Source organism: Leptidea sinapis, chromosome 21, assembly GCF_905404315.1.
Source record: "Leptidea sinapis chromosome 21, ilLepSina1.1, whole genome shotgun sequence".
NCBI classification, from domain to species: Eukaryota; Metazoa; Arthropoda; class Insecta; order Lepidoptera; family Pieridae; genus Leptidea; species Leptidea sinapis.
Window position 1 is genome coordinate 1,446,816 of NC_066285.1, and position 22,597 is coordinate 1,469,412.

General features: G+C 33.4%; 2 protein-coding genes across 2 annotated transcripts; one reads left to right on the forward strand and one right to left on the reverse strand.

Annotated features, from left to right (window-relative positions):
* Window positions 1-479: 479 nt before the first annotated feature.
* LOC126970710 (T-cell immunomodulatory protein) lies at window positions 480-3,875 on the forward strand. The gene is made up of 2 exons (XM_050816803.1): window positions 480-1,973; window positions 2,590-3,875. The coding sequence occupies exons 1-2, from the start codon at window positions 635-637 to the stop codon at window positions 3,015-3,017; spliced, it is 1,767 nt and encodes a 588-aa protein (XP_050672760.1). The 5' UTR covers window positions 480-634; the 3' UTR covers window positions 3,018-3,875.
* Window positions 3,876-7,023: 3,148 nt separating this feature from the next.
* On the reverse strand, window positions 7,024-12,954 carry LOC126970738 (corepressor interacting with RBPJ 1). Its single transcript, XM_050816832.1, has 5 exons — window positions 12,611-12,954; window positions 12,315-12,409; window positions 9,447-9,697; window positions 8,513-8,768; window positions 7,024-7,210 (listed from the first exon to the last, which is right to left on the reverse strand). Exons 1-5 carry the CDS (start codon window positions 12,680-12,682, stop codon window positions 7,168-7,170), a joined length of 717 nt encoding a protein of 238 aa, XP_050672789.1. The 5' UTR covers window positions 12,683-12,954; the 3' UTR covers window positions 7,024-7,167.
* Window positions 12,955-22,597: the final 9,643 nt, after the last annotated feature.

A 22,597-nucleotide genomic window follows, 5' to 3' on the forward strand; every position in this document is an offset into this window, starting at 1 on the left:
CGGGCGATTTGCCGCTTAAAAAATCTGGAGGCACGGTAATATTTCCTCTTTAGAACTGCAGTTCGGATCCTTTCAGCCCAGCGCCGAAACCCAAGTTCGATACGCATGTTTTTTTGCAGTCAGATGAAAAAAAAACTTACGCATCGAAACAGGGCTGCGGTCTGCCACCGATTGGTACTACAGAGCTTGGTATAAAAATATCCATGCCCTGTAGTATCCATATGTGGAAATGATAGGAGAATACCAATCTAGAGCAAAACCTGGATAGGATTGAAACTTAACTTCAACGATTTTGAAATAACGCGAATAGCACAGCAATGCAGTGTTTAGTTAAAAAGGCATCATATTAAAAAAAAAAACAATATGAGAAATTCATATGACAAGTGACATCATGTAAAGAAAATTGGCTGCATGGATCTGCCTTTGCCTTTCCATTAACGGGAAGAAGAAAAAAAAGTAAATAAATATAAATAACAAAAATAAAGACAATACTGTACAGTGTACATCAAAGAGCTAAATTGCCTATAAAGACTTTTACTCTTAACTATTTTTATTTTAGACTAAGTTTTGTTCTTATGTAATGTGATTTGGTTTTAAATTTATATTAAGTGCTCATCGCACTTGTTAATTAATAATGTTTATGTGGACATTTTATTACCTCACCATAGTGATAGTGCTAAATTCAGCGCTGGGAACTTGGGATTTCACGGAAAGTTCATTTGGAAGGAATAACGATGGGCTTATTGCAGCATTTGGTGACTTTAATTCCGATGAATTAACTGATGCTTTTATAATTAATGGTTCCAGTATTGAAGTATTGTTAGCTCATGACAAAGAACCATTTTTGCGACCTTCGTCCTATGTATGTAGTTTCGAAGATCTTGTCATTACAAGTATAGTACCTGGAGACTTTGATGGTGATGCTTATATGGACATACTCTTTACCTCACAGACCAAAAACGTAACATCATCTATTCATGATATAAGAATATTATGGGGAGGCATGCCTGAATTGAATTGTTCTGATGGTATACTTATAAAAGCTATAAGTATTGGACAACCTCTTATATTGGATTATAACCGTGATATGATATTAGATGTATTCGGTATAAATGCTCAAAAGCAAAGAGTGTTCTGGATTTTTGATAGAACAAGATTGACACCAGTAGAGATTGTGATTGGAAATGGAAAATATAAAGACATAAAATTGCCACATTCACACTCATTCTTAGACATCAATGATGATGATGCTGCAGATCTGTTAATTACGACTAAACTGGATGTTGAAGTCTGGTTAAATGAGGAACCCATGGGGTTCAAATATAATAACAGTATAGAGCTTCTTGTTGGTTTCCCAGCTATTTATGGGCAAATATTATTTGTTGATGTCGCTCTGTCCGGAGAGTTTTTCCTGGTTGTGCCAGTATGTTATGATCTTAAATGTATTAACAGCACTATTCTTATTTACAATAATAAACAATGGATTGATTTACAAGTTGACCTTAATGATGGAAAAGGTACACTGTGGAGTTTTATCCCACCCAGAAATGAACCATATCTTGATACAATAACTATGAGGAGTGGCGACTACAATATGGATGGATATCCTGATATTCTAATGACCCTCAGTCCTGTCAACAATAATAACAACACCAAGGTATTTCTTATGCATAATGTGGCATGCAACATGCCAGAATGTAAATTTCACAGGACATTTGAGGTTCAGTGGGATAAATTTAGTTCGTTCGGAGACAATGTTGTTATGGGCACATTTTATGATTTTTATATGGATGGTGTACTTGATGTAATATATGTTCAGAAGAACGTCACCACAGGGAATTATATAATGAAATCATTCAAAAATGAGTTAGAGTATGATACAAATTTTATAAAGGTCATTGTGGTTACTGGCTTAACAAATGAAAAAGTTCCAATTATTAATGGAACATTGTACAAAAGAAAATTAACTTTTGGTAAGTGCTAAATAGTTCTGAGAATTTTAATCATTTATAAAGATCTGTTCAAACTGAGGCGAATATCGCGGGGGACGCGTTTTGGAGTAATTCGCTTGCTTGCTAAGTCTCTCAAACGACATGACTTCCCGAGTGTCATTTTTGGTTCGTCAGTCGAGAAACCATGCATTGTGAGATGAAACAGGCGCGAACAATTTCCGTCCCGCGTGTTATTCGCCTCAGTTTGAATAGACCTTTATAATATATTTTAACTAGCCGACCTGATAGATGTTTTTCTGTACATAATAAATAAAATACTTTTTTATGCTCAATAATATTTCATAACATCTAGAATTATTTCGGTCCCTGTTGTTATAGTGAAATTGTTTTACAGCAGAACTGTTAAACTGTCTGTCAATAAATTATCTTTTAGAAAATATGTCCATACTAATATAATAATACACAAATTGGATATAAAAGTCCCAAATGAAAACTATCCCATCTCTCAAGTTTGATTAAGCTACTCCATGAAGTAATCACCATTAAAATCCATTCATTTGTTAAGGAGTTCACTGGAACAAACATCAGGGCTGGATTTATTTCAATTAAGATATTATGTGATTTATTTATTTTGCAGGAACCAACTTGCCAGGTCCAAAGATTGGTTATAATACTTGGTCTCAAGAGGGTACTTACAGAACTGGAGTTTGTGCTCAACTACCACAATCTGCATATTTTTCCCTTCAATTACCATATTCATTGTTTGGTCTTGATAGAACACCGAATTTTGTTGACACTCTTACTGTTGGACTTTCTGGATATTCCAAGAGTTGGACACAAATAATTCCAAACTCACAAATTGTTCTAATACCAGCACCACCGAATGACCCCTCACAGTGGAAAGCACAGTTATTTGTCACACCAAGCAAAGTTATCCTCAAAAGTGTGCTTGTTTTGACAGCTATTATAATTGTTCTAATAGGGTGTGTATTATATTTGCACTGGAAAGAAAGACATGACTCGCAATACATTGAGATTATTGAGAAGAATTATGTAAAATTATAGTTATTCTGTATTATTCTTACCTGTGTTGCAAGTTTCATTTGTCATAGTATGTCTATAAATGATATGTGATATGTAAATAAGATTTTGGGTTTTTGTGTACCTATGTAAATACATTAAACATATATTTAGTTTTAAGTTACTGCAGTGTGTAATTTATGGTAATGTTATCCTAATAATAATGTCAAATATTAAATAAATCAAAAATGGTACTGTTGAAAGATCTCGATCTACTCACAATGTCTAATTACAATGATTTTTAGATTTGAATTATTACTTAGTATGTAAACATCTTTTGTAAGTCAAACTTTCACCTCTTTATCATGAGGTTCAGTTTACAAAGCTATATTTATCTTTCAAAGCCATGGACGAGTAAAAAAATAAGGATTCTGTGTCACCTTACATAGCAGTGAGGCACCAAAACAAGCCGGTAAATGTGTAAATACATAGCCTCACTCATACAAGCCCAACAACCGCCATTATGAGATTTACCATAGTCTGTGACAGATCAGTTTGTGTCGCAATAAAATATTTTTAAAATAACGTCGTGCGTTGTGAAAAAGTGTAAAAACAATACTATAAAAGTATTTGTGGATATGTGATTATTTAAGGGAGAAAAAATTGTGTAACTGATAAACCCCGTAACCGCACACACACTAGCATAAAGGTGCTTCACTTGCTAATATCACGGCGCGGAGTCCTTCTTTTCTTTCTAGTCCGTGTACAAAGCATAAAAAATTTACATTCAAGCTCTATTCTATTAAGACATGTTATATCTTATTAGACTCATTCTGTTTGCGCTTTCTATGACAAAAAAAAATATTATTATCATTATTTCTTGATTAATATCTACAATTACAAGTGTTTTTTTTATTAATAACCAAATATAAGATACTCAGACCTTATTAGGGTTCCATACCTCAGCAGAAAAAAATTGGAATCCTTTAGCATCACATTGTTGTCCGTCTGTCTGTCAAGACCCTTTATCTCAGGAACGTGTGGAGGTATTGAAAATTGAGTTGAAATTAAAACGATATACATAAGTCTACAGTCTCTCGACGTAGTGAAAAATTAAACTTAATCTAAATTAACAAATGGCTGTATGTGCTGCAAAAAACGTGTATATTGACACTCAAGGAAATCAACATTTATAGAGTATTTTCCCTTGAACCTAAGGTGAAATATTTGTATATTTTTGGTTACACATAGATAAAGACATAGAAGGCATTTATTTTCTCAAAATTAATTCGTTTAGAATTATTTTTGATCTTATTTTAAACGCTACCACCGCTTCGGAAAAAAATGGCTCTCTGGAAGAGAAGAAGCGGTGCAAAAAATTATTCCAGCAATCTAACTATGAAATTTGGCAAGTAAATCTTATCACTGGACATCAAATAAATCGGGCCACCTGCTACTTTGGAACTCTGATTTAATTTTCTCGAAAATTATAAAATTTACAACTATCAGGGTCACACCTACAGAAAGTGCATTTTATGATGATTATAGTGAAAGTAAATTCATATGAATTAATCTATTTATTAAGTGTTAATTAAGTATTTTACAAAGAAAGTCGTTTTTGTGTCGTATTAATCGCTAGTAATCATAAAATAAAGTAATTTTATTATATGATAGCGAAATAAATAATAATAGAAATTTATAAAAAAAGACCTCACGAGGCTGACGATGGAATCCATTAAAGAAATAAGGAAATGCCTTCCACTTCTCTTCAATTGCTATTCACAGCTCTGAAAACCTTGTTGGAACTGGAGCCCTATTACCAAAATCGAAATACGATGTTTCGGTTGACGGATCGTACATTTCCCTATTACGAAAGTGTTTCGGATCCGAAGATCGATACGAAGTTCGCGATTAGACATTTTGTCTTTCGTTTACCTTATTCCCAAATTCAATTGACATTTACTTTTTATGGTTCTGTCTATGGTTCCGAAACGAAATCCATCCGCACTATTCGTATATCGTATCAATATGTTGCGTAAATACTGGGTCACCACGTGAGCAACATGAGGCCGTGCATTATCATGCATCAACTGCATATTCTATCCAATATATCCGGCATTAGGTAACCACACAATCTGCGAGGATTTCAGTGATGTAGCGATGAGAAGTTAATTCACGTGCACGGCCCGTCGTTAGGTACAATGAAAATAAAAAGCTGTATGCGCGGTTAAGATTCCTCGATGCAACACTCAGAATAACGTACTCCAGGGCGACGATATACTCTCTGACGTCGGTCACTTCCATATAGACTCACCCTGGTCTCATCAGTGGAGAGAACATTACCCCACTACTCTACCATCCAATGCCTATGCTCTCGAGCAAATTCAAGTCAGGCTCTATGGTTAGCTACCGTTAATGTTGGGCCTGTTGCAGCTCTCTTTGGAGTCAGTGTCCGTTCAGCAAGAATCCTTCTGACGGCATCTCAACTTATGACCACTTGGCATTCATCGCGCAGACTTTGTTGGACTTGAACTGCATTGAGGCGGTGATTTCGCAGAACAGTAGGTAAGTTGGATATTACGATCATCTGCTGTTGATGTAGCCCTATGTCTGCCCGTACCTGGACGGCGATCGAATGTTCCAGTTTCTAGGTATCGTCTGTAAACTCGAAGTCTTCTAGCGACCTCAAGTTGTGGGTATTACACATCTTGAGGTCGCTTGAAGGAGTGCGACAGCTATTGACCGAAAAAAGTAGCAATAATACGCGTGTCTGATCAAACGATTGACTAAAACTAAAGAAATGATAAGAAATATCCGATTACCTTCATTGTAGAACAAAAAACGCTAATCGCGAACTGTAGTCAAAACAGAGTAAATCGTGAGCATCGTGTTAGTTGCTTGTTTGCAATGTGAGCTGTCGATACTTTAGAATAAATTTATAGCCATATTAATCATCATGTAACGTAACTATCTGTAAGTAGAATTATTATAATATTTGTAGGTCTTATACATTTTTAGAGAAAATCGAATCAGAGATCCGTTGGTTGGTGGCCTGGTTTATTTGCTGTCCAGTGTACAAAAGGAAAAAGTCTGAAAACTATACAATAACATTAAATCATAAAAAAACTAGGTATTTTTTATGGAAATGGAAGGCTCTCCAAATTTTGAATTGATTTAACCGGTGAAAGACTTTTTATGATGTATTGTATTCGATAATGATGAAGAATGAAAAAAACCTATTCCCTTTTTAAAAAATATAGGTAGTTTCGTGCCTCTGTGTACGACTCACATTTGTCCGTTTTATTTACCTGAGGGTCAACCATATTAAAGCTAACAAATAAAGCTACACATTTATTTAAACGACCCAAATAGCCCAGTGGTTAGTGACCATACCTACCCAGCTAGAGGTCCCGGGTTTGATTCCATCCGTCTTGCACCCATAGTTTCGGGGCAAAATCGTCTGTGTATAAGTGTGTCAATATTATTATTACTCTTAATTCAAAAATATATTTACCCATTTGCATCAAATCGATACAATAAAAATGTATGCCCAGTGTACTGACATACAGAGACAAGCACTCATCGACTTGCCTTACTATGTTGGACCGGTAGAGAAATGAAGGGATTTTGGAGCGAATTATGAAGTGTAATGAAGTCATATTTGATTATTTACTTTTGTTTATATAAAGTTGACAGTTGAGGTATATAATATTTTATGCTAATTATTGAACTTTCTTCTACAGCACTTCTTCACTGTTATAGCAAATATTGCTACCTCAGGCAATATGGATACAAATTAAACATGACAATCAAAATCTTGTATACTTCAAGCAATGAACGGAGTTGCGGAACATTATGCTTTGCTCCTGGAACACCACAGAAATCACAGGAGCATTGCCAGCCATTTAACCCATGTCATAGACCTAGAAACATCGCTCATACGCTTCTACAGTTATATGTGGCAGAAAGTGACAACCACTGTGTTGCAGGAATACCAGGGGACTTGCAGTGTCCGAGTGGGCAACTCTCTCACACAAAGAAAAAACATAAATCAATTAACCAATATATTACATAATATGTATGGGGAACATGTAAACAAAATATGCAAGAAACACATTAATGTAGGATGTACAAACATGACAGACATTCTATTATACAGAGTTCTTGTTTAATTATTCACTCAAAAAATAATTTTTTAATGCTTCTTTCTCTTCTTTTTCTCCAGCTTCTCGAGTTTTCTGTAAAACAAAAGAACTTTTTAGTAAAAATACTTGTTCCTGAAGTAATTTCTATAGATTTATTACTATTACACTGATTGATCACAGTCCATAATTCCAGAATATGCCTCAATGTGTAATCCATAACCAAGTGTGTTGTGCATGGAATATATATATATTTATCCTGCAAACATATAGACGTCATCTGAAGCCAAAAGTACGTTTAAAGTGGTGTCCACCTGCTTATATTGAGCATTGACGAACATTAAAAACTAGACTCCCAATCGCTTATTAAAAGGTCGTCAAAAAATATCCGAGCGGCGTTGTATATACGTAAACATTAACTTATATAGAAAACATTTAACATTCATTCTTATCAACCTTATTACGTCGCAGTAATGTTCAAAGTCTATTGTATTCGTTCATTAGAAGCTCGGACGTGAGCACGAGGCATTTTTTTTAACATTTGAAATTAATTTAAATTAACGTGAAAACGAAATGGCCGTATATGCCTAAAGATAAGGTATATTTTGACACTCAAGGGAATCAACATTTATAGAGTAATTTACCAAAATGATTAAAAACGTCAAATTAGTTAAACAATTTTGTTAATTTAAGAAGGGCCTGAAACGCGGCACTGCATCCTTTTAAAATTTGGATATGCTGTTATTTGGACAATCTTTCACTGAATACTTTGTCGTAACGTGGCATTGTATTCAAACCTCGGTCGAAACACAACTGAACGAAAACTCTGCCTACTAGACTCGTAGTAGTACTCGTAATTTTTAAGTGTGATTGTGAGACTAGATGTTTATTTTACGTCATTGAAATTGAGACACATTCTGTTTTTTATAAGACAAAGTGAACCCTGCCCATTAGGTATAATGCAGTGCCACTTAGGATCCTTGATAGAACACAATGTTCTGAGCGGCATTACATGCTGTCACTGAGAATATAGATGTTAAGTCTTAAAGACTAATAATTTCATTAGCCATGGCACTCTTCAAAAAACATAGTAATGCTTGCACAGTACTGCTTTATGAAAAAAAAGCGGTGTTGTGGTACCCACCTAGCATCCAGTGTAGGTCTGTTAGACCTACCACCAGTGTGTAATAACAATATCAATACTTTTACCATTAATTAAATAATAAGGAACAAGTATCTACAATAATAACCAATCTTTCGGTATACAAAATTTTTGGAATTGAAGAAACAAATATCTTTTATTAATTATTATTGAGTCATTATATTATACTAAGGAAAATAATGAATATATTCTATCAATTTACCAATATCATTCATAGTTAACAGTGTTTGACTCACTTTAATAACTTCTTCTTTTGTTTCTTAGTCAATTGACTTAAGAGATCTGTTTCTGACAGAGTCGAAGGTTCGTTATCTTCAATCTTAGTAGCAGCAAGAGGTAGAGCACCTGGTTTCATCACTAAACCTGTATCACGCATTTGTTGCATCAGTGTTGGCACATCTGGTTTTTCTTCTTCCTCTTGCGGAGCAGAAGCAGAGGCTTGTAATGCCCGCGCCTCACTCATCGATAGAGTGTACATTGTACATTCTTTGTCTGTAAAGATTTAAAATCATACAAAATAGACTCTTATTTACTTAATGGAGCTATCTTGCAATTATGTTAGTTGTAGTGATTACAGTCATTTCAACAAAAGGCAAAAATAAAACATCATTTAATAAAAAGTACCTACTACAGTAGTAATACAGTAGTAGTAATACAGTAAAACCTCTTTATTTCCCGGGGTATGTTCCGTAAATACCCGCGAATACACAAAGTGTTAAGATGGAATTATAGGGGATACATTCCTAGGTGACACATAAATATCAAATATATAAAAATATAAATTTAATTTAAGTTTTAACCATATTGATTAATTATTATCTTCAGCCTTAGGTAAAGAAATTAATTTTTTCTTGCTCCTTTAATTTGTTGTAATAAGGTCTATTTTACTTTCTTATTAGTTCATCTGACGTTTACAAGGGAATATTGGGATGGATACCTATTGCAATCCTTTTTATTAATATGTATTGTACTGATTAGATCCACAAATAAAGAAATCTTTAGCCTCAAATATAGGATGTGGGTCGTAATCTGCGAATAAGTAGCTTTTACTGTAATAAAAGATACTCTTATGTTTCTCTATTTCTCTTAACCCTCTTATTGTAATAAACATGAGTCCAAAAGTTTATTATATAATAAGAATTAAGATACATAATGTGATATTATTATTACCTGTGTTTATATGACCCCATTTGTGGCATTTGATACATCTCACATTTCTGACCAATATTCCAAAGGGTTGGTCTCTTATCTCATTATCACCTTTGCAATAACTTTCTCTTGGGGCATTGTACTTTCGTTGCCACTCAAATTTGTATTCTGGCTCATTATCTTCACGTTCTCTTTCTTTCTTAACACCTGGTGGTGGCTCATACATGAAGTTTAAGCTCAATTTGTCTTTACTATCCTTGCTGAGTAAAGCTCTGTAAATAATTGTGATAAACAATTAATGTATGTATGTGATATTTAATCAAAACATATTTTGTTTTTAATCAAAAATGAATCACTGCATAAAATATTTAACAGTCAGCTGAAACTTTCCCCACATATTTTTTGTTTACATGGTGAGCCGACCATTCATTCAAGGTTTAAAGAGTTGCAAGTTTTTTTTATTAGAGGAAATCTGATTTGCTCCTAGAAATATTAGTAGGCTAATTCACTCCCTAGACATTCATTTTAGTTTACACAGCTCGGGACTACTGTGCGCTTATTTTATGTGATAATGTGCCAGTGTTCAAGCTCTTTTGAGCCTGTGGTTATTAGTTGATCACACTGTATGTAGGAAAAAATCTTTTTTGGGGATTAAAAAGTGGGTTATAATTATTGTAACTGTGTTTTTATATTAGTTTACTTTCCCAGGAAAAATTGGGTTAACTAAAATAATAATAAAAATGTAACTTTAACACAAAACTAATATAGAAACACAGTTACAATTAAACACATTTTAATCCTCTCATAAGTTTTTATTTAAATGTGTAACACTAGCGATAATCATAGAAAATACTGTATGTAGGTGCAATCTCAATATTCTCCTTCAGCTTTAGAGCTTGAGTAAATAATTATATGTATGTATAAATAAAACATTTCCGTGAGTGATGGGAATCAAACTGACACCTCCCATTTGTTATCTTCAAAAAAAATTATAAAAAAAATCTAGAAAAAAAATTAAATACACATAGAGTCAGGAGAGATAAAGAAAGCAATGACAGAAGTAAGAGACCTCTTCTTGGATAACCTGTGATGATAATAACCATAAGGTCCAATCTACTCTATAGTAATTGTATAGTCTATATTATTTCAATACTAGTATTAGCAGCGAAAGTAAGAACTGGAAAGCTGCAGGAGTCATTAAACAGATAGATGCCTTACTTACCAGTTTTGTTTTCATACTATGTTACATAAATTAAAAATATTGGTTAACTACCTATTTTGTCAGTTTTTGTTCTTGTTTATTAGTAATGAAAGACAGTAGGTAATCCCATATTTGGGTAGAAACAGTTATTGTCATCTTCTTTTGTGTTAGCCCTGAGTAGGTACATATAGAAATACATGAATACCTAAAATGCCGACCAGACAATTGCTGACTTGTTTTTGAGTGTGGAAACAAACTGGGTCAAATATCTGAGTTCACCAAGGACTGTGGCATGGTCATGGGTGATGTGCTCTGTATGCTCCTTAGTCCTTGAGGTAGATAAGCAGTTGGTTGTCTAACACACACAGCAAAGCAAGAACCATTTTATTTCATAGGACTAAACATGGTGAAGCATAAAGAGTTTTAGATAAGCGAAACACATTACACTTGGTACTTAATGAGGCAAAGTAATTAGGTAATTCATACTTCTGTCATCATACAAGCTGTTGTGAGCTTGGCTTTTTGGCTCACTTTGGGTTTGTCACATTGTTTGCAGGTCTTACACTGTCTTATCCTAACACATCAGCTGTGAATAGGTACCCCATATGTAATTAAGAGTATATTGTAGTGTGTGTAAAATAATTTATCAATGTATTGTGAGTTGAATATAGGTGTGAACTGAGTACAAAGATAAATGGGTTTTATAGGTGGGCTACAAAAGTTGCTATTTGTTCAAATGTTTCTTTGTGAAACTTATAAACTATAACTACTACCTTTAAACAGCCACTTAGGAGTGTTTTTTCTCATTCTGACTTAGGTCAATAGAAAAAGACAGAGTGAGAATTAGCAATACTTTAAGTTAGCAGACTATTATGAATAAGGGGGTTAGTCTTTATTCTGTGTTACAGTTTTGATTAGGGTTGTGATGGCAGGATTAGTCTTGATTACAGATGTATAAATATAAAATTATCATTACAATCTAAGGCTGAAGAGTAACCACAAGATATCATACAGTAATAAAAAATCAAATTTTTTCTTACCTCCTAGATATTTGATTATAATTATGTACATATTAGAAAATATAATTACAATATAGGTTCAGACTTAGGTATTTCTTTTAGGTTCTCCAAATTTAAGGTTCCTGATAAAACAGTGATATCAACTATTTGTTGTTTACACCTTAACCACACTTTTACTCCAGTATTTTTAGCTAAGTTAGGATTAGAGACAACTCTCTTTGTGAATGTGGTCTAGATGAATGAAATGTGGATCATTTGTTCTTCACTTGTCCTTTAAAGCAATTTTCTTTACACAATTTTATACCTGCTGAAGTGCCCCGCCCAACTTCCTTTAAATGTCTCCTATCCCTAGTTTTCACTCCTTTTGTAAATATTTTGTGTAAATATATTAAAAAGAATAAGATTAAGTTGTAAATATCATTAAGTACTTGTAATAATTTATGTAATTATATTTGTGTATGTCGTTTTTAGTCTAACAACATGTATCAGGTATAAAATAAGAAAATAAAACTTGTTTTAATCTTTAGCACCGGTCACTACCAATCAAATTATAATACAAAAATACTCTAAGCTTGGTGGTCTACTTTAACGTGACATTGGCAAACTTGTGGTATACCTTCCACAGGAGCCATCGTAGGAAGAATAGAATAGAGATTAGCATATACTTACTTATTTTCATGAAGTTCCTGCTCTTTTTCATACTGGACTCTTAATTCTTCTTGTTTTTTCTTATAGGCTTCAGTTTTCTGTTCTGCCATCCATACCTTAGAACGATATGGAAACCAGCTATTAGCATACAAGTACTTTCTTTAGTTGCACAATGTTTAGTATTTCTAACGTATTATTATTATCCTACGCTGTACTTAGCCAATACTTGCTTATAACTAAATACAAACGCTAAATAATTTACAAAATGCAACAAAAGATTTGTGAAGGTAATGGAAGACAAAACAAATATTCTTTACCCTTTTAAGATTGTCCCTGGAAGCTGGATGGAAAAACTTTTTGCACATGTAGTTATTAAATCCTTTGCCCATTTTAAAGCCTTTAAATTACAATTTAAACAACAACAAAACTAAAGTCCAACCATCAACATTAGTGGTTGAAATTTGGAATAAATAAAGACGTACGAACAAAACAATCTATCATCTGTGAAGGTATCACAGAACACTTTTACTCTGAAGGTATAAAACTACAAGTCGAAACTCAAATCTCGAAATCGATAAACACTAAACAAACGTCAAACACTACGGTCAAACATGAATCAGTAGGTCAGACTCGTACCAATAAAGAAACGATTAAAAAATGGCGGCGAAACAGGACGGACTAACAGCAAAACAGAGATACTGTTATCTCTGATAGATGATATTACATGTACGAGTGATAGCGAATCATTAATGGTCGCCATATTAGAATCGTTTCTTTAATGGCATGAATTGCATCAATTAGCAAAGATGAGAGAAAAATAAGTTTATAGCTAGTAGATGGAGGATTTCTATCTACGATATAATTCGTATAGGTAAATATTTTTATTTCTCATCGGAAAGTAATGTTGTCTTGATCTGATTATTGGGTGGAAAATACTGCTTCCCTCCATAGAGAGGGAAAAACTCATACAAATTACTTTCCACACAAGGGCCGGAATGAACTCCAAAAATAGAACTGCTTTCATTTTTTTTTTTTTTAAATTAATTCGTTCTTTCGAACAGGCTATAGCCAGGGGCCTTACTGCCTTGTCGTTAGTATTTTCATTTCTTTGGTATTTATTATTTTCACTATTTTGTTTTACAAAAAGTCCAATCCAGTTTTCTCATTTCATCTTACATTATTTCCATTTTCCTTTTCCAATTATGTATATTCGATAGCGAATATTTATAGTAGTTTCTTTCATCAAATCCAATCCAGTCTTAAAGTCATCAGTTATTTTACCATTTCCGTTAATGTATAATTCTCTAAAGAATATTTTCCATATTTTCCTTTTAGTAAGTCCAAATCCAGTAATATAGTCTCTAATAATTTTCCCCTTTTCTTAAAGTCAAATCCAGTGTAATTTGCATAACTTTTTAGAATAATACCTACCTATTTACATTATCTGTTCAGTTCGCGAATTGCGCTATGCTATTACTAGTTGTATATGTACAAGTTATAACGTATTTACATAATTATAAACAAATTTACAACGTATGTATCTACAAATTATAATGTATTTACAGTACTACATACAAATTTATACAAGGACATATAAGTTGATGTGTCCTTTAATAGATCTATTACTGAGAGCGGGATTATATTGGGTGCACCATATATTTCCAGTAGCTCATCCATCAGCACAAGGCGCTGTATGCCAAAGGACGAACAATCAAAAAAGATGTGATCCAGAGACTGATCTTGTTGCTTATTACAATGGTCACAAAAAGGAGAGGAGACAATTTTTTTGCGATGAAGATGAAAATTCAATCGATAGTGACCAATACGCATTCGTGTTATTGTAGTATAGAACTTTCTGTGAGCGTTATTTTTAAACTTACAAAACCAGGGTGTGCTATTAACGGGATTATCTAACAAAGTATACGAATGAGCCTTATTTTCAACTTCTGTACAATTGTACCAATATCTTCCCCAAAGAAGAGTCATACGCTGTTTTAGATTACTTATTATATCTGTATATGGTATGTTAATGTCTAGATCTTTGCAATCAGGATATAGGGATAGATCGGATATATTAATGATAGTTCTAGCTAGAAAATCAGCGCTTTCGTTTCCTGCTACTCCTATATGGGACGGGACCCAAACGAAATCCACTTTAATATCGATTAAACATAGTTCGAACCACAATTCCTTTATAGCAAAAATGATGTAATTGATGTTAGCACTCATTTTGTTATTTGACAAACTTTTTAACACACTCATACTATCACTAACTATTACCCACTTCTTATTAAGTTGATTTTGTTTCTTAATATGCTTTAAAGCAAAAAGAATAGCGACGGCTTCAGCAGTAAAAATACTGGCATATCTATTAATCTTAAAGCCAATACCCTTCCTAATTTCAGGAAGATAGATTGCAAAAGAAACATTATTATTGTTTTTTGCGCCATCCGTATAAACAAATTTACAATTAGACCATTCTGACAATAATACATGAACCTCCTCTTTTGAAGTTAAATTTGGATCTATTACAACATTAATTGCAGAATATTTACATCGAAAAGAACCTGCATGGCAGGGAAGTATATCATTATTCCGATGAATATTTAAATCTTGTAGAAATTTAAAAAATGAAGAAAAATCTTGCAAGATAAACAACTGTCTCGGAAATGAAGACGATTGATAAGCAATAAGATTCTTAAGAAGATTGTTCGTCGGCAAGCTATAGAGCTTTAAAATAAATCTTTCTTTAAGATAACTAAATCTAATACACAAAGGAGGAAGGTTGGCCTCGATTTGCATAGCAGCTATTGGGCTAGTTTTAAGTGCACCCAATATTGTACGCATACATTTATTTTGTATTTTATCCAGACTATTAACAATTTTGCTGTCTGCGGCGAAACAATGAAAGCCATATTCAAAATGACTACGAATAAGCGATTTATACAAAATTAACAATATTTTAGGGTCCGCTCCCCACGACGTTGCACACAAAGATTTTAATACATTATAAGCTTTATTCGCTTTAATTATAACACTATCTGTATATTTTTTCCAAGAAAGTTTTGGAGTAAATGTTACACCTAGAAATTTTATGTCACATGAAATAGGCAGTGGAATGCCATTGTATAAAATGGGAGGTAATATGATGCGTTTACGACCTATCACAAAGACTTTTGATTTGGTTGGATTTACATTTAAATTAAGATAAGAAAAGTATTGATATAAATTTACAAGTGCTTTATTAATAGTAGCGGCTAAATTAATCAGATCAACTCCCGATACATAGACGACTAAGTCATCTGCATACTGTAGGTTTACTATATTTGGCCCCAAAATAAGGTTCAATCGTCTTATGTACATAATAAAAATTAAAGGAGACAATATTCCCCCCTGACAAACACCTAGAGAAGAAAGTCGTGGTCCATACAAATGTTTATTAAATTTTACATATACTTTTCTGTCAGTCAAAAAAGATTGCATCCAATTTATTATTTTACCTGGTATCCCTAACATTGATAACTCGTCACAAAGCACGGCAATATTTACACTATTGAAGGCACCTGAGATGTCAAAAAATACAGACAAAAGATATTGATTACTTGCTAAACATTGATGCGCATCAAGCTGTAACTGCGCTATACTCTCCCTAGAAGACCGACCTTTGCGAAAACCAAACTGATTATTAGGCAAAAGACAATTTTGTTCTATAAAGAACTCGAGACGTTGTTTTAGAAGCTGCTCAAATATCTTCCCAACACAAGACGTGAGAGCTATAGGTCTATAAGAGTCAGGTAACATTTTATTTTTGTCTGGCTTTAAAACTGGGATTAAACAGTCTGTTTTCCATTCTGCAGGAATAGTATTCTCCTTCCATAGGCGATTAAGATTATTTAAAAAGATGTTGAGACTGTGGCAATTAAGTTTTTTGAGTAAAATATATGGAATGGTATCAAGACCGAAAGATGTATCTCTTCTAGTAAATAAAGCGGATTTTAGTTCTTGTAAAGAAAAAGGCTCTATCAAATATTTATTACTATCATTAACAACATTTACATAGTTAGTTAACTCATTTGATACAAAGTCAGAAGTATACTTTTGTAGAAAATCTGGAATCCAACTATCATTCAACACACTGTCAGGAATGTAAGTTTTGTTAAATTTGCGCATGTATTTCCAAATTGAAGACAAAGGAGTACAACGATTAAATGAATTGCACAAGCCTATCCAGCTATTTCTTCTTTCACTTTTTAAGATAAGTTTTTTTAAAGCCCGCAATCTCTTAAACTCCACATAATTTTCATCAGTGGAGTTGTTTTTAAAATTAATGTAACCATTTTTAGCATTTAAAACTGCTTCTGTACACCTCTGATTCCACCAAGGCGACCAAGGATATTTAAAAGATTTTTGTGAACAAGAACTAGTAGCATTATTACTATTAGAACTTTTGGAAAACAGACAGCTAGGGATTGACTGCTTGGCAGCAGAAAGTAAAATATTACAAAAGGAATTAAAAGCATCTATTGAAGATAAAGTGTCAAATTTAACATCATCCAAATAAGAAACAACTAAGTTACTATACATATTCCAATTCACCTGCTTATAATTAGGGTGAGTGGGCAAATGTAGATTATTACATAATGTGTTTTGCAAACTAATACTATCACTACTTACTGCCATTTTTATTATTACAGGGAGATGATAACTACTGCCCAGAGGACTGTCAATAACTGACCAGTCACATAAAAGAGCCAAAGATGGAGTTACCAAAGTCAAGTCAAGAGCATTAGGACGCCAAGATGGAGATCCTATTGTGGTAGCTTGACCATTATTCAGAATAACAAGACCATTCTCATCTATAACCTCTAAAACATCTTTACCTCGAGGCAATGTATCAACACATCCCCACAACATGTGATGAGCATTGAAATCACCTGCAAATATCATTGGCTCTGGAATGGACTTAATTAAACTGTTTAAATTGTTTTTATTAAATGGAGGATTTGAATTGGAAGGACTGTAAAAACTCACAATACTCAGTTCTTTGTTATTAATTTTAATTTTAATGCAAACATTTTGTAGAGCACTATCATAATATGTATTTATGTTAGAAAATGTGATATTATTATGAATAAAAATTGCTACACCATTGTGTTTATTACCACAATCATTCCTTATTGTGTTATAGCCTTTTATTAAAAAATACTGATGTGGTTTTAACCAAGTTTCCGAAATTATAGCAATATGGATATGATTTTCATATAAAAACCTTGTAAAAATAAGCCTATTACTAATAATACTTTGAGCGTTCCACTGCACTATATTCAATGTATCCATAATAACAATTAACTAGGTGTCTTTTTTCTAAAAGTGTTATTCAGAATTTCCTTAATACTATTTGAATTTATAGTTAACTTATCTTTATTTGTACAAATTTGTAAAACTGCTTCAACCAAGAGGTTCATAAATTTGTCAGATTTTATAAGATTGCTCAGGTGTGTGTCAATATACTTTGAGTTTAATTGAGGGAAAGCAGATTCATTGAAGAGATCTGAGTATCTAACACTACGGGACTTCACTTTGTTTTCTTCAATTTTTTGTTTTTTCAGAGGACAGGTAGATGAGATAGCTATGTGATCTCCACCACAGTTGGCACATTTTGTTAAAGTTTTTGGACACATTTTAAAATTGTGATTGTCAGAACATATGGAACAAACTTCATTGTTTCTACAAAATTTAGCAATATGGCCAAATTTCATACAGCGTAGACACTGTTTAATAGGGGGTACATATACATTAACCTCATGCCTCCAGTGATCAAGTGTTACATACTCAGGTAACAACGTTGATGCAAATGTGACTGCAACAGTTTGCGTTGGAACAAAGGAGACAACACCCTGTGGGTCCTTTACTCGCCGCATGAACCTTCTCACAGCAATAACTTTTTTACTCGATGCAATTAATTGATGAATTTTTTTGTTGGAGTAATCAGTGGGAACAGAAGTAAGAACTCCAGTGACCTCCGTTTCAGAAGCCGGAATTGAGGCAACCATCTCCAACTCGCTAAGTAACTTTTCATTTTTTAAAAATACATTCGCATTGTTAGGCAGGTCAAAGGTAACACCAACTTTAAAAGCATTAACGGACCTCAGGTGCAACACACCCGATACGCAATGCCTCCTGATTCCATTTGACAGACCCAACCTGTCCTTGTCTAATATTTTGACTTCACCCTGCTTGCGATTGAGAAATACAATAAATTCCTTCTTATTTGAATTTTCGTCGTATAACCTATAATAATTTGTCGCTCTATAAGGGGTATACTTCTCTTTATCCTTTCTTCTTACAATGAGACGTTCAGTCACCTCCGCGTCAGATACCGAGGATTCGGATAGGGGAAGTTCGTCTGCTGGTTCTGCGTCGCTCTGGCCGTTCTTCGGCCTTTTACCTGTACGCTTCCCCATGGCGATGGGGAAGCGCACTTAACAATTTATATATACAAAAATCGAATATTTATAAACCAGGATAAACAATTTACAAGTATGAAAAATATATGCACTATGAACAATAATTTAAACAATTTTTTTTTGTATAAGCGCGCCTTCCTTCGTTCACTCGTTCCCGCCAAAACGAACTGCTTTCAGCTGTGAAGAGTTTTATGTAAAAAAAAATTTTTTTAAAGGTGTGACGTCACAATTGTCAACTTGCTGGTGATATGCACGTTCGCACACCTCTGGGTCGTCGTTACTTAGTAGAAATTTCTGCAGGCAAATTTTTATTGTAGGATTATTTAAAATAAACATTTTCATTAAACATTATTATGTAGATTTGTAACTCCTGTGATTTTTGCGGAGCAAGCATGAATACTTTGCAGGTTTTTTTTTCTACTTACTTCATACTCCTTGCATATTTTGGATAATTCACAATATAGTTTTACAAATTATAGCCTTTGTGTTATTCTGGTGTGTAATCTATATTACTGTGAATTTTCATCAAAATCTATTGATTAGATTTTGTGTTAAAGAAGTACAAACATACATCCAGACATACAAACTTTCACATTTATAATATTAGTACGATAGGATTAGTAGAAAGTAGGATTCAACGGGTTCCCTGAGTGAGAAGAAGGCAGCCAGATTTAATTCCCAAAAACCTATCGTTACATCATACCCTTCTTAGTATGATCCTTTATCAATAATTTGTTTTCTTCATCCATCCAGTTATCCATACATCGTCGTAAAAAAAAATTTTGAAAATTAATTTATTTTACAAACATTAATTACGACCGTGACGAGGAATATTTATTTTTATTAATAAGGAAAGGTCTTAGTTACTAGGTCATAAGTTGCAAAAAAAGCAGTTGACTTTGGCAATTGACTGTAATTTTATAAAAATAAGATAGGGGCGGGAACGAGTGAACGAAGGAAGGCGCGCTTATACAAAAAAAAATTGTTTAAATTATTGTTCATAGTGCATATATTTTTCATACTTGTAAATTGTTTATCCTGGTTTATAAATATTCGATTTTTGTATATATAAATTGTTAAGTGCGCTTCCCCATCGCCATGGGGAAGCGTACAGGTAAAAGGCCGAAGAACGGCCAGAGCGACGCAGAACCAGCAGACGAACTTCCCCTATCCGAATCCTCGGTATCTGACGCGGAGGTGACTGAACGTCTCATTGTAAGAAGAAAGGATAAAGAGAAGTATACCCCTTATAGAGCGACAAATTATTATAGGTTATACGACGAAAATTCAAATAAGAAGGAATTTATTGTATTTCTCAATCGCAAGCAGGGTGAAGTCAAAATATCAGACAAGGACAGGTTGGGTCTGTCAAATGGAATCAGGAGGCATTGCGTATCGGGTGTGTTGCACCTGAGGTCCGTTAATGCTTTTAAAGTTGGTGTTACCTTTGACCTGCCTAACAATGCGAATGTATTTTTAAAAAATGAAAAGTTACTTAGCGAGTTGGAGATGGTTGCCTCAATTCCGGCTTCTGAAACGGAGGTCACTGGAGTTCTTACTTCTGTTCCCACTGATTACTCCAACAAAAAAATTCATCAATTAATTGCATCGAGTAAAAAAGTTATTGCTGTGAGAAGGTTCATGCGGCGAGTAAAGGACCCACAGGGTGTTGTCTCCTTTGTTCCAACGCAAACTGTTGCAGTCACATTTGCATCAACGTTGTTACCTGAGTATGTAACACTTGATCACTGGAGGCATGAGGTTAATGTATATGTACCCCCTATTAAACAGTGTCTACGCTGTATGAAATTTGGCCATATTGCTAAATTTTGTAGAAACAATGAAGTTTGTTCCATATGTTCTGACAATCACAATTTTAAAATGTGTCCAAAAACTTTAACAAAATGTGCCAACTGTGGTGGAGATCACATAGCTATCTCATCTACCTGTCCTCTGAAAAAACAAAAAATTGAAGAAAACAAAGTGAAGTCCCGTAGTGTTAGATACTCAGATCTCTTCAATGAATCTGCTTTCCCTCAATTAAACTCAAAGTATATTGACACACACCTGAGCAATCTTATAAAATCTGACAAATTTATGAACCTCTTGGTTGAAGCAGTTTTACAAATTTGTACAAATAAAGATAAGTTAACTATAAATTCAAATAGTATTAAGGAAATTCTGAATAACACTTTTAGAAAAAAGACACCTAGTTAATTGTTATTATGGATACATTGAATATAGTGCAGTGGAACGCTCAAAGTATTATTAGTAATAGGCTTATTTTTACAAGGTTTTTATATGAAAATCATATCCATATTGCTATAATTTCGGAAACTTGGTTAAAACCACATCAGTATTTTTTAATAAAAGGCTATAACACAATAAGGAATGATTGTGGTAATAAACACAATGGTGTAGCAATTTTTATTCATAATAATATCACATTTTCTAACATAAATACATATTATGATAGTGCTCTACAAAATGTTTGCATTAAAATTAAAATTAATAACAAAGAACTGAGTATTGTGAGTTTTTACAGTCCTTCCAATTCAAATCCTCCATTTAATAAAAACAATTTAAACAGTTTAATTAAGTCCATTCCAGAGCCAATGATATTTGCAGGTGATTTCAATGCTCATCACATGTTGTGGGGATGTGTTGATACATTGCCTCGAGGTAAAGATGTTTTAGAGGTTATAGATGAGAATGGTCTTGTTATTCTGAATAATGGTCAAGCTACCACAATAGGATCTCCATCTTGGCGTCCTAATGCTCTTGACTTGACTTTGGTAACTCCATCTTTGGCTCTTTTATGTGACTGGTCAGTTATTGACAGTCCTCTGGGCAGTAGTTATCATCTCCCTGTAATAATAAAAATGGCAGTAAGTAGTGATAGTATTAGTTTGCAAAACACATTATGTAATAATCTACATTTGCCCACTCACCCTAATTATAAGCATGTGAATTGGAATATGTATAGTAACTTAGTTGTTTCTTATTTGGATGATGTTAAATTTGACACTTTATCTTCAATAGATGCTTTTAATTCCTTTTGTAATATTTTACTTTCTGCTGCCAAGCAGTCAATCCCTAGCTGTCTGTTTTCCAAAAGTTCTAATAGTAATAATGCTACTAGTTCTTGTTCACAAAAATCTTTTAAATATCCTTGGTCGCCTTGGTGGAATCAGAGGTGTACAGAAGCAGTTTTAAATGCTAAAAATGGTTACATTAATTTTAAAAACAACTCCACTGATGAAAATTATGTGGAGTTTAAGAGATTGCGGGCTTTAAAAAAACTTATCTTAAAAAGTGAAAGAAGAAATAGCTGGATAGGCTTGTGCAATTCATTTAATCGTTGTACTCCTTTGTCTTCAATTTGGAAATACATGCGCAAATTTAACAAAACTTACATTCCTGACAGTGTGTTGAATGATAGTTGGATTCCAGATTTTCTACAAAAGTATACTTCTGACTTTGTATCAAATGAGTTAACTAACTATGTAAATGTTGTTAATGATAGTAATAAATATTTGATAGAGCCTTTTTCTTTACAAGAACTAAAATCCGCTTTATTTACTAGAAGAGATACATCTTTCGGTCTTGATACCATTCCATATATTTTACTCAAAAAACTTAATTGCCACAGTCTCAACATCTTTTTAAATAATCTTAATCGCCTATGGAAGGAGAATACTATTCCTGCAGAATGGAAAACAGACTGTTTAATCCCAGTTTTAAAGCCAGACAAAAATAAAATGTTACCTGACTCTTATAGACCTATAGCTCTCACGTCTTGTGTTGGGAAGATATTTGAGCAGCTTCTAAAACAAC

Excerpts from the sequence above, each read along its gene's own strand:
- LOC126970710 (XM_050816803.1), top strand. The coding sequence starts at position 635 with ATGTTTATGTGGACATTTTATTACCTCACCATAGTGATAGTGCTAAAT. Across the intron at positions 1,974-2,589 it reads CAAAAGAAAATTAACTTTTG|GAACCAACTTGCCAGGTCCA; the intron begins GTAAGTGCTAAA and ends TTTATTTTGCAG.
- LOC126970738 (XM_050816832.1), bottom strand. The coding sequence starts at position 12,682 with ATGGGCAAAGGATTTAATAACTACATGTGCAAAAAGTTTTTCCATCCA. Across the intron at positions 8,769-9,446 it reads ATGGGGTCATATAAACACAG|ACAAAGAATGTACAATGTAC; the intron begins GTAATAATAATA and ends AAATCTTTACAG. Across the intron at positions 7,211-8,512 it reads CAAAAGAAGAAGTTATTAAA|AAAACTCGAGAAGCTGGAGA; the intron begins GTGAGTCAAACA and ends TTTGTTTTACAG.